This window comes from Pezoporus occidentalis, unplaced genomic scaffold (genome assembly GCF_034315485.1).
Source record: "Pezoporus occidentalis ecotype Australia unplaced genomic scaffold, CSIRO_AGI_Poc_V1 ctg252, whole genome shotgun sequence".
NCBI classification, from domain to species: domain Eukaryota; kingdom Metazoa; phylum Chordata; class Aves; order Psittaciformes; family Psittacidae; genus Pezoporus; species Pezoporus occidentalis.
Window position 1 is genome coordinate 493044 of NW_026914416.1, and position 12080 is coordinate 505123.

The 12080-nt window shown below is 38.9% G+C and overlaps 1 protein-coding gene across 7 annotated transcripts in view; it reads left to right on the top strand.

Moving 5' to 3' along the window:
* Window positions 1-12080, top strand: part of MAPK10 (mitogen-activated protein kinase 10) — a 145579-nt gene that overhangs the window by 110759 nt on the left and 22740 nt on the right. Inside the window, exon 10 of one of the 7 annotated variants that reach the window (XM_062623431.1) lies at window positions 7233-7304. The exons of the other annotated variants lie outside the window; for them this stretch is intronic. Within the exon in view, the coding sequence (XP_062479415.1) occupies window positions 7233-7304 (72 nt within the window). The remainder of the gene's footprint in view (window positions 1-7232; window positions 7305-12080) is intronic. 7 annotated transcript variants of the gene reach the window in all.

A 12080-nucleotide genomic window follows, 5' to 3' on the forward strand; every position in this document is an offset into this window, starting at 1 on the left:
GCCACTTTTGTCTCAATTAAATCAGAAAGAGTGTGAGCAACTAAAACCTGCCCAAACTCTTGGATGCCATTGGAAATATGTTGGAAAACTCCAGGACATTCCCTAAAGCTGTGTTTAGCTCTAGCTAATAATATTTTCAAAATCTCATGAGGTTTCAATGTAAGGACTAGAAATGTATTTCTGGTATTTTTTGTCTAAGAGAAGGAAAAACTTACAATGGTCTGAATGCTTTAAAGTGAGATTTATTTATTAGATCTGAGGTGTTGAGGACACAGTGATGTCCTACAGGCATATATGACTTAATGGGGAAATAAAGAAAAGAGCAGCTCTCTTAAGTACTGGGGGGGGGGCATGTAAAGGATGGTACTCTAGCAAGTTCGTGTGTGAGTTCTTCAAGAGATCAAAGGGGAAACAGTGACTTAGTCACAGAAATCGTTCTGATAACAGACAAGTGTCTTAAATTTGGCTAGGCCTGGGTTACAATGGTGAGCATGGAAAATTCCTACTACAAATAGCTCAGAGTCTAAGACAGCCAAAAGAGAAAATGACATTAGGATAGCAAGAGCAAAAAAATCCAAACTGGCTCTATGTATATATGGACATTCAAAAATGATTATGAAGGGAAGTCAGTATCAACAGAGGAAGTTAATGTTTTCTGTGGCCAGATTGTCAAAAATTCCTTTTTCCGCCAGCTGTCTTTGAGACTGGTGGGATTAGGAGATGTATTAGGAGATGTATTAGGAGGTGAGATTAGGATTTTGTTGTATTTTGCTGTATTGCTTGCCTTAGGGAAAAAATTTTGTCTCAACAAAGTCTTTCAAAAAAGGTGTTGCCTTTCCACCCCTCATTAGCAGAATATCTCTTTGCATTTGAAATATCATTTGCAATTATTAGTGCACATAATCCTAGTATATTGAGTGCATGTTGTGGATTTTCTTAAACTGATATAATAAACCATCTGCACTTTTATTTAGTGCAGTCTGTTATTTTTCATGTCCCCAGTAGTATTTTCTTAAGGCTTGTTTTGTCTTTGAAAAAAAAACAAAAACAACGATAAGCATCAGGATTTTTTAAAAGAGACTATTAAGAATGGCTGTCCTGGCTCTCCAGGTTAGATCAGCTGGTATGCCTTAGCCTGCTGCTGAAATGTCTGTTGCCTATGATGACAATGAGGGATAAGTCTGGATTTTGATTCCACCCTAGGCACATGGTATTTGGTTTTGGACTCAGGATTTCTCTGAGAATACAGCAAGATTTTGAATTCTGATTATTTTATTGGCAGAAGTTTACTCATCTTAGCCAAGGTCTGTTTCAAAGAGACTTCAGCATAACTAGGAAGAAGATTTGGCTGTTGCCAATCTTTCTTTTTTAATTCAGATCTGTATACTCCAACGGTTTATAGTGTGATTTTTACTTAGTATAAGAGCCGCATGCTGTCTGCGATCTGCATGGCATTTAGAATGCATTCCAGCTGCTACAGTGAAGACGATACATTGCTCTTTTCCCAACATTCACCTTAAAGATTTTCAGGACGGGCCTGAACACGCAATTTCAAAAGTGGCCTAACATTGAGGTGTAGACATGTGCTACACTTACTGCTGCCTCATATGAATTTCAGCCAGTCAGTTAATTGCCTTTTCAGGCACTAGTGAAAACTGGATGGTCTCAAATGTATTCTGGGTTTTGGTTTTCCTCCTTTTTATTCTATTAATCAGGTTTTGCTTGATGGCAGCTGTACTAATTTGGGCTGAGTTTCACTGGTACAGTTGAGCAGAGAATTTAAAACTTGTAGATAAAATAAGTAGTACTGAAGTCTTTTGTCAAGAGCTTTTAGGTGTTTGGTTGGGATCAAAGTAGAGGACTGGAACACACTCAAAATCATATATCATCAGATATGAAAATATACAAGTATACTTAAATGATATACTTATCTGTTTGTACTGTAGCAGGAGAGTTTACCTGTGGGATTCCTCCTGGAACAGGTGAAATGAGTGTGCTTGAATACTGTTTGAGAACTGGCAAGACATATTTCAAAGTCAAAATTTAAATTAAGCTAAAAGGAGCTCTGAAGCTAGCCAACTGCAGCATCTGCAAGACATGCTTTAAATATTACTATCTGCTAGATGCAGTGTAGTGTGTTTAACATTCCTTGGCAAATTTCCCCATAGGTATTTTTCACTGCAATGGTATTTATATAGTTATATTCAAAAGATGATGGTGATGAGGAAGAATATGGGTGCCTCCACTCATTCTTGAGCTTGCACCTCAGGATTCCCATGGCCTTTTCTTAATATACTTCTGCTTTTTAATATCCTATGGCATCCCTTCCAGTCCCTCTGCAAGCTCTGCTGTTCTGAAAGGGACAGTGGAGCATGACTTTCCAAGGAAAAACAATAGTTTTTCGGGACAGCAACATAAGAGCCAAAATCTGAGGAAGAGCATAAATTTGCATACAGTTCCGACATCCTTTTGCATTTTTCCAGGTGAGCCAGGGTCTACAGGCCTTTCTGCTACAGGTCAGTTCTGTCTTTGCCAAATGAAGTTGAGCATCTGCTACTCTGAATCTCAGAGAGGGCTGGCTGCACTGTGTCATAAGAAAGCACATGCATATCAGTCTGGAACTTGTGGAAAGTTTATAAAGAAAAGAGAGAGAAATTAATACATTGGTTTGAAGCATCACACTTGTAAAATTGTGGCAATTACCTTTTATTTCCATCTAGAGTCTGTCAGGAGAGTAGCTGTACTCTACAGTGTTTTGCAGCTTCTGTTGCAGGTAGTAAATTAGAAGTCAATAATACAGTATTCAAACACTTTGGAACCCTGTTACTGAAAATTTTAAGGGTTAAATGACATCATGTGGAGGGTGTTTTTCAAACTAGAAAGGAAAGATTTTCTCAGGAAATCTTAATGGATTGAGCTGGTACTGTCCTGAGCACTTGTTAAAACACATTGAAATCCATACATATAATAAATACAAGTATGAAGAGAAGGGTTTTGGTATCTCAGTGAGGTCCTGAGATTGGAATGTCACAAAACTGAGAGTTTGCCGTGATTTAGACAGAATTGAGAGAGGGAAGAGTTTGATGGGTTTGGGAGGCTTTTAATCTTTTTCAGGTATTTGAGACACCTTCACAATTGTCATTAGGAGCACTACATATTGCAAACTTTCCTTGGCACTGGAAATCTGAAGCCTTTGTAGCTGTGCTATCTAGAACTTGTGAGAAAAGGGATCTTCACCCTTGTATCATTGAGAATTACCAAGTATTTTTGTAAACTATATGTCCTTTTTTATTGCATAGAAACAACAGAAAAACCTGTAAAAACAGGGTACAGTGTCCAATACAGACTGCTGTGTTTTTCTTCCTGAAAATTCAAGTAAGGGCCTAGAAATGGTTCCTCAAAGCAGACCTTGCTGCAGATCTGCAGGAGCACTCAGCAACAGAGAGGGAGGTAAACGGGAGTCCTACCTTTTCTATTTTAGAATAGAAAGGTATCTTTCTATTTTAGAAGGATTTGGTGTCTTTCTGTGTTAGAAGGATTTGGAAAAAGAAGCTCACTGCCTTGTGACAGGCATGCTCAGTTGCCTTGATGTTTTACTGGAGTTTGCACCTCAGCCATGAGGAAACAGCATGGTGTGCTAAATATTTTGTCTTACTGTAACACAAATAAAATCCGGTGTCATGGTTTGCTTCAGAAATACATCTGTCATAGTTTTCCCAAGTTAGTTTTGAAGACATGATCATCTCTTTCCATCTTGCAGAGGAGCAATTTCTGCATCACTAAAACAGGAGCCATGACAAGTATGAATCTTGGCATTCTTACTAATGCTCTGGGCAGAGAGAGAAAGCGTGAACTAGCCCATGAGGTTGGAAAAGGTAGCAAAGCTCATTTCGTTTCACGTGCATCTCTGGTCCTCCAGAGTTTCCCGTGGCATGTATTTCATGAATTTTCATTTCAATGTCATGATTTTCATTGAATGAAAACCAGAGCTCACTGAGTGCAGGTCTAACAAGCAATCTCAGTAGCAGTTTTAGCAATGCCAGTTGCAGATCCCCCTTAAGAGGTCCCTTTCATTCTGTTTTGTCAAGTCCCTGAGAACCTACATTTTGGCAGGAGGAAAATGCAGGACCATTACGAAGGAATGAGAAAGGAAACAAGCTATGGTGTCCAGTATCACAGTGGCACCCATTCTTTTACAAATTCACTCAGCATGGTAGGAGCAGCCTTCTGCAGAAACAGGAAAGGAAATTGTATCCACAGCTAAGTTATAGGGGAGGTGTCCTAGAAGGTTAGCTCAGATCCTTTTAGATAGAAACATCTTTGGCTAGTTCTGCAGTTCCTGATCCTTTTGCACCTTTTCTGAAGGAAATCTGAAACCCGGAATGATGACCAAGCACTTGTTTGGGACAGGAAGTACATGAGACTAAAGCACAAAGAGGAATAGATGTCTTCATTAATGCTCTCCTATTCCAGCTCTCCCTTCTCACCATCTCTTCTGGTCACCTTAACTGTGAAGGGCTATGTCAACAGCCAGACCAGGCTTTTCCCATGACACAGAAAGTTTGGAGAGTGGGGAGCATGCACGTGTGTTCAGCTTCTTCAAACTCTGTTCAAGTTCCTGGAGAGATTTTGAATTTTCCTGTGGAGGGCAGATTCATTCTCCAAATGTTTTGCAAAACAGCCCTGATACAGTCACTGAAGAGGATGTTTCCTAACTGTTTGGTGTGGACTTAGAACCAGCAGGTGGGCCAGAGGTGAAAAGTTCCTGTACAAGTGAAATATTTTCTCTGTTGAGGAAAACACTTGCATGTGGTTTATGGTGGACTTTTATTCAAGATGGCTATGCTAGGGAGACATTTGGTGTCCTTGGAAAATTTACTTGTATTTTGAAGTATACACACACACACAAGAATGCATTTCAGAGGAGCTCTGTTCAATAATCAGGTTTGCAGAGGTTTTCGACACATTAAAAATCCCCCACTTCTTGTAATCCAGGACGTGGGTATTCTAATGGAGAGGGAGCTTCTTACCAAGGGCTACGCAAATCTCAACAATTTCACTTCAGAGCATTGTGGAAAGTTGTAGGTTTAATTCCTTAACACTATTTCATGTGATTCTAAAACAAGGCAAATAGTTGCTAAAGTGAAATTTTACCTAAAGTCATGCAGAGGTCTCTGTGACTGTAAATTAGCCTGGATTTGATTAAAGTTTAGGAATATTCCATGTGTTGGTGGAGCATTGCCAGCCTTTTTGAATATTTTGCATTTGGAAAAAATCTTGAACCAAATGTAGCTTTTCAGTGCTTTGGAGCTGAGTGCAGATGTTTAGACATTGTGGTTTGTTTGTTTCTCTGAAGCTTGTACAACTGAAATCACTGGGACTACATCTGGATTTATGTTGGACTAAATGAAACTGAGAATTGAGGCTTAGGTCTCTGTAGTACAGTCCTTACGGAACTTTGCATGAGTCTCGGTGCCTTAACTGGGGCTTCTGACAGCTGCTGCTGCTGCTCTATATGCCGAAACTCCTATAACCTTCAAGTAACTAGCTTTCTTAAATGTGAAGTGAAACTCTGGGTCCCAATTTGACTTATTTCTAATTGGCTCAGGAGAGGAAAAAGAGGCAGCAGCCAAGAATGCACTTTTTTTCTCTCTTCAGATGCCGGTTATATTCAAAGGTTGCTCCTGATTTAGACATTTTTAAAGAGCTTCCTTCCCAAAACCTCAGGAGTAGAGGACAATAATAATCTCTTCTTTACACAGTTTATGGTTTAGTAAGTCACTAGTTCAACTTCTGTGTGTGTGCTCTTGAACACAGCATAGAGCAGTAATGTCAGAAGAAAGCCTCAGAAAATATAAAGGAATAATGACAGATGAACAAACAACTGCTTGCTCTATCTTTTCCTGATACATTGCATGCCATTTAGCTTGTGATGAAAGCAGCAATAATTTGCATCTCTAGGTTTGCTTCTTGCTTCTAAACAAGTAGCCTTTAATTTATTTGGGTTTTTTTTGTTTGTTTATTGATTTATTTATTTTGTAGTGATGAACCTTTTCATATGCTAAAGAAAGCAACAGGGAGCCTTAGACCGAAGCATGTAAAGATCTTCACAGATAGAACATTTGCCTTCAAAGTCAAATCCACTTTAAACTGTTGCTCAATATGAAATTGTAAGAGTAAATTTAATCAAGCAGCATGCCACTTTCATTTTTTTTCCCACAGTTTCTGGCCCTGAGAAACCAGTCTGTCCCTTTTCTTGCTTCCATGCCCTATGGCTTATCATAGAGCAAGGATAGCAGAGGTAATGTGGTTTCATGGTATTGACATGGGGGAAAATGCCACCTTAATCCCGTACTGGATATAAGGAGCCTGATTTTCATCTTGTGTCCCAATGTAAATCGTGGTTAGCTTTGTTTGACCCAGCTGAACTGCTCTTCTCTGTACAAGGCAAATAGTTCCCCAGTTTGCTTTGACTGCAGTGCAGAAGGTACAGCTTAGTGCTTCTGTGTCTCAACTGTCCTATTTAAAAAATCTCCATTTTCTATCACAGTAAATGGAAATCTTAGTTGATGCTCAAAACCCCTATTATGGACTGCTGGCTCCACTGAGATTCAGTGGAAGTGAGCCAGCAGGTTCTAAAGCAAGCATTATTGGAGTCAAATAGTCTCAACAAATTCTATTCAGACCCCTGAATAAGACGTGGATATGTCTTCACAAGAACCAAGTTCCTTTTGTGGCTTCTGGCAGTTCAGCTTGTGAAAATATGCATGGATCTCTGATAACTGAAAGGATAAAGGGAAAGCAATTTGCATGTCCTCATTGAATACAGAGACCAGCATTCATTTACAATACCAAGCAGCATAAACCTAGGTACTGAATACAAATGAAAACTTTAAAAAGAAAAAAACAATTGGTAAATATTAATCACAAAGTTGTGTTATGACACAGTAGCCAGCCGTGGGTCTCACTTGGTTTTCTGTATTTAATAGTATTGTCTTTCATCCACATTGGCATAATTGAAAGCTGCTGGAGTTGTTTTTTCTCAGACCTGCTAAGTTGTCACAGAACATGTACGTTCAAGCAGAAAAGCATTTGCAGAGAGTGAAAGGCAAGTCTGTGTCTGCAGCGTGGGCTGCAGGCTCTGTGCTATAGCATGATTGGATAAATCTTCTCATTTATTTGTTGTTCTGTTCCTGTTTTCTTGTTTACCCTCATTTCATTTTTGTTTTCAGTTGACATGTGGTCAGTAGGGTGCATCATGGGAGAAATGATTAAAGGTGCTGTGTTGTTTCCTGGCACTGATCGTATCCTTCCTAGCAGCCATTTTGGCCTCAGTAGGTGCTTCCAAACCCTTCCTGCTAGACTAGTGCTGACATACATCTGTACTCTATCCAAAGAGCTGCATTAAGTCCCGCTGCAAAATCCCTGCAAACCAAAATGTCAATAAACTGTTACTGCCGTCCACTAAAAGCCTTAGGTGGAAGCCGCAGTGTAAGGAGATGAAAACCATCATCCTACATGGTTCATCAGAATCACTTTCTGGAGCCAGTGACCACTTCTGGTTTTAGTTGTGTTGTTATAAATGTCTCTTCATTAATTTGTCAGGGAGGGGAGGAGGGTATTTCATTGATGACACTGTAAGTACAGGGTGTAGCGTGGTAGGAGCAAGTTACTGTTTATGCCAGGATGGTGAATAAGAGGTTCTGCGTTTTGAGAAGAAGGTATGAATAACTCAGACGTGACTTTCAGAAATACTTATTTGTTTGCTTGTTTGCTCTGCAAGTGATATTGAGGAAGGAAAGAAGGAAATGTCCTCAGTTTGGGGACAACTTCTGCTTCCCAAGACTAAAATTATCACTCAATTTTGTACCAAATTGATGACTTAAAAGGCTAGGAGTTTCCTTGGAAACTGTTGTAGTAGGCTTCAGTCTGTCATCCTTTATTTATGTACGTGTAGTCATTGTGTGAAAGCAGACTGGTTTTGACACCAACAAAAAGCGACTTACAGGTAAATACATTAAAACAGTGGACAAGTGATCCAAGCAGACTAGGTATATGTAAGTTTTCCTTTGAGACCATTCTGCATTCAGGACTGAGGCAGCCATAATTTCTGCTTTATCTGACGCTTTATTAAACCTTCAATATATACCCTATTATTTATCAGATTGTGAAAGTGGTTTCTTCTTGTGGGCAACAGCAACTATATTCTGTGCACGCTTGGTCTAACCCCAGCAATTCCTGGTGCATAGGATTACACAGATGAGAAATGGAGATGACCTGTGTACAAGTTTTCCTTCTGATTTTGACTCTGTGCTTAGATGGTGGAGGAGTTTCCAGGCGTTATTCATTTTTATGTAACTTTCTCTGTATGTGCGTGCATATACATTATGTATACGTGTGTGTGTACCTATATGCATACCAATTCAGTTTAGCACTTCACTTTTGTCCTCGTTCACACTTTCAAGGGTTCAATGTTTTGATTAAAATGTGAAAAAAAGTAATATCTGAAGAACATGAAAGAAATTTAAGTAGGCAATGATGTCATTAATATTTTCACAGTCTTGTCTATTAAGATTCTGATTCATATATTGTCAAAAATGTTGGATGAGCATATTCATACTTGAATGCTAAAATTCCCATGTGTTCTCACGTGATGTGGAGCACATCTCATCTGCATATATGAAAGTGAACCTTTCGCTTCTATGTGTTAATGTAGGTCATTAGCACCTATTTGTGCTCCAGGAAGATTTGGTCCAGGCTGTGCTGGTGTTTCCTATGAATGTGGAGTGAGCAATTTAAGAGCGCGCGTTAGCATAGTTCAGTGTTGTAGTTGGAACTGTTTTTACATTAATAGACGTGTTGCAAGATATCATTTAAAGAAATCCCCAAGTAAGTACGAAAAGAATTGAGTGTGTCTTTATAGATCTTTAAAAACTGGTTTCTTTGGCGCAGCTGTGTACTTCTTGAAAAGAAATCACACAAAGACTCTATAATTAAACCATTTTGTGCTGCTTATTATTGCAAAAACCCCACAGAATTTGGCATTGCCAGCTGCTGATCTGTTTGGGCTTGCTCTGTAATTGAGTTCACATTCTTCATTTCTATTCATAATACATTGCTAAATTTGCACTATGTTTAATGTACCACTCCACTTTTCTTCTGCTGTTCCATGAGTGACATGCCTGTGAACAGAAAATGATGCCATTGCTTTTTTTTCTCCAAATCCATTCACCACCACCACCTCTCTCCTGCTGCTGAACAGCCACTGTCAAGAGTTCGGCACTTCTGGCCCCTATGTCTGTCTGTGCAGCTGAAAACCAGTCAGAAAGTTGTATAAGCAGACCCAGCCTGCTGGGATTGATGACCTCATGACACCTTCTTGCTTAAATCTGCATAGAAAATGCTTAGCATTTCTGTAAACAAGATTCTATTTTCAGACAAGTCATGGAGTTGGACAGCTGCATAACTCCATCAGCTGGTACTATGAGCCATAAGAACTTGAGAGAAGCATACTTAAGGATGTATTTATGTGTAGAAGGAGCAAGAGTAATTAGAAAGCTTCCTCTTCAACATAAATAGGTTAAGACAATAATTTGTCATCTAAATTTCATTTTTTAATCACAAACTATGAATTTATGCAAATATAGAAATATTTTTAATATTTCTGATTGAGGCAGAGAAGTATTAGAACTGTTCCCTTATAGACAAGCTCCATTTCCTTAGTTGTTTGAATATTTGCATAAATTTAACTGAAGACTGCAAGCCGACTGAAGGAAGAAAACTGGTCCTTACTTCACACTTCTGACATACATTGATTCAATGTATGTATTGATGCAATGAGAACAGACACAAAAATAATGGTAAACTTTCAGCCTGTACCTCTAAACAGATGACTTCACTGTGAAATCTCTTTTTTTTCCAATAGAAATACGCCATTGTGCATTCAAAATACTGGTTTCCCATTAAAAAATTTGTGCATTTGCTTAGGAAAATACGTCTCTTGATCTAAAGTCCAGATTCTGATTGTTTTCCATGTAAATAACCAAGCATTTAGAAAACAAAGGAGAACAATCCTTAAGACAATATTAGACTGCAAATGGAAAAGGTGGTTTGGAACCTTGAGGCAACCAGAGAACCTGACTCAATGATTTTAGAACTATTTCAGCACTATTTTGTTAAATAATTTCTTACATGGAACTTTGTATGGCTACATTAATGTTACTAAAAATGCCACAGTATTAGTGTCAGGGACAAACTAACAAATCCAGGTTAGACCCCTTCTTCTGCCTTAAGTAATATAGATGCTACAGTGTATAGTTGACACATTCTCCTTGATCCTGTTTGGAGCAATGGACAGATAATGTGATTCAAATAGCTTTAAAGCAGACATTTAATTATATTCCGGAGTTTTCAGCTGGAATTCTTTCCAACTTCCAGTCTGACCAACATTTGCTTCACTTCAAGGGTTAAAACGGGGTCTTTTGTTTGCAGAAGTTTAAGGTTTCCTTTCAGTCAAATATAGGTTAACCTTTTTTTGGCCTGGGAAATTTCTGTCGGAGGCACATGATCATTAACTCATAGTACCAATTTTTCAGTTGGTGTGCAAATAACGTCTATAGTCACAATCACTTACTGGCTAATGTAACCTAGAGTGGGTTTTGACTGACATTAGGTCTGTCACTGCTGTTCTGCAGTGACATTTGTTTTATTCAGAACTGTGGAAGTTAATTCAGACTGCCAGCTAAAAAAAAGGTGCTTCTCTTTGCTTCAGTTCAAGACCTCAGATTTTTTTCTAAACAACTTTTTTTTAAATCTCATACCATGATCAATACAACCTCTCACTATCAGATGTGTTACAACCAGTGACTGTATAAAACATAACAATGAAATGGAGTCAGACCTGTATTTAGCATGGACATTATTACATTCTTGCATGCTTTCACGTGTTGGACCTCAGAATATAATCCAATGCTTGTAAGGCCTCGGTAAGTGGAGAAACAATACTAGAGAGAGAATGTGTGTGTCTATCTGGCTGAAAAGTGGTATGTCTCCACCTGCTTTCACTGAGCATAGTTTTTGCTGCTCCTGTTACTAGAACAAGCCAGGCCTGCAAAAGCCCCAGTGCTGTCCTCCGAATCAAGGCAAGTCAAGAAGTGGAACATGGCGTCTCTGCCATCTCCACTGGCTTTGGCTGTCATGTTTGCACTGATGACTCATGAAGCTTCTTCCATCACTTAAAATTTTCCAGTTGTGGGTGGTAGCTTGCTTGTCTGTTGTCTCTTACTCAGATCCTTTCTCAAGAAATGTGTCCAGCAGGCACTGACATGTTCTCTGAGGATTCTCCTTCTCGCCATTGACACTGGTTCCTACCACACAGGTCTTATTCTTTTTTAACTCTTTTTCCCTTATCACACACATCCAGAGCATCTTGTTACATCTTCCCTCTCGACATGTCCAACTCCAGCAACATTCTGTAATCCCCAAGATCTCCCTCTTTTTGGCCCTCATTAAATGCCTAAGAGATGGTTAACCTGCTCTGCACAAGCATAAGCTTCCGATGTCTGCTCTGAAGCAAGTCTATTTGGTCCTCCCTGTTTATCAAAAGGCCTTCACTCAACCTGCACAGGTAATGTTCCCAGTGATGCTTTTATGCCTTGGCTTTCTCACCCATTTATCTTCTCTAGGCACAACTAACTGCAACTTCATTTATGTATTCTCTGTTCTTGTTTGTAAAGCATTTACGCATTCTCTGTTTTCAAGTTCCTCAGAAAGACCTGCTTCTGAAATAGTCCAGCCAGCAAACAGTGAGGTGTGTCAAGCTGAATACAGGTTTAAAATGTCAAACCACTTTATTCTTGCATAAACTGTTTAATTCAAGGTTTGAGTCTTGGATAAATTTGTTGTTGCAGTTCCTTAGTTTTCTGTTGAGAAAAAGATGCTTTTCATAGACAATACAAAATAAATACAACCTATGGAGTCCGTGTGTGCGAGGGACTGAGGCAATAATAAATCTTTGATTAGATTTAAAATTAAAGATATTTAAAAAAAATCTTTACAGACCATTGCTATTTCTAGCAACC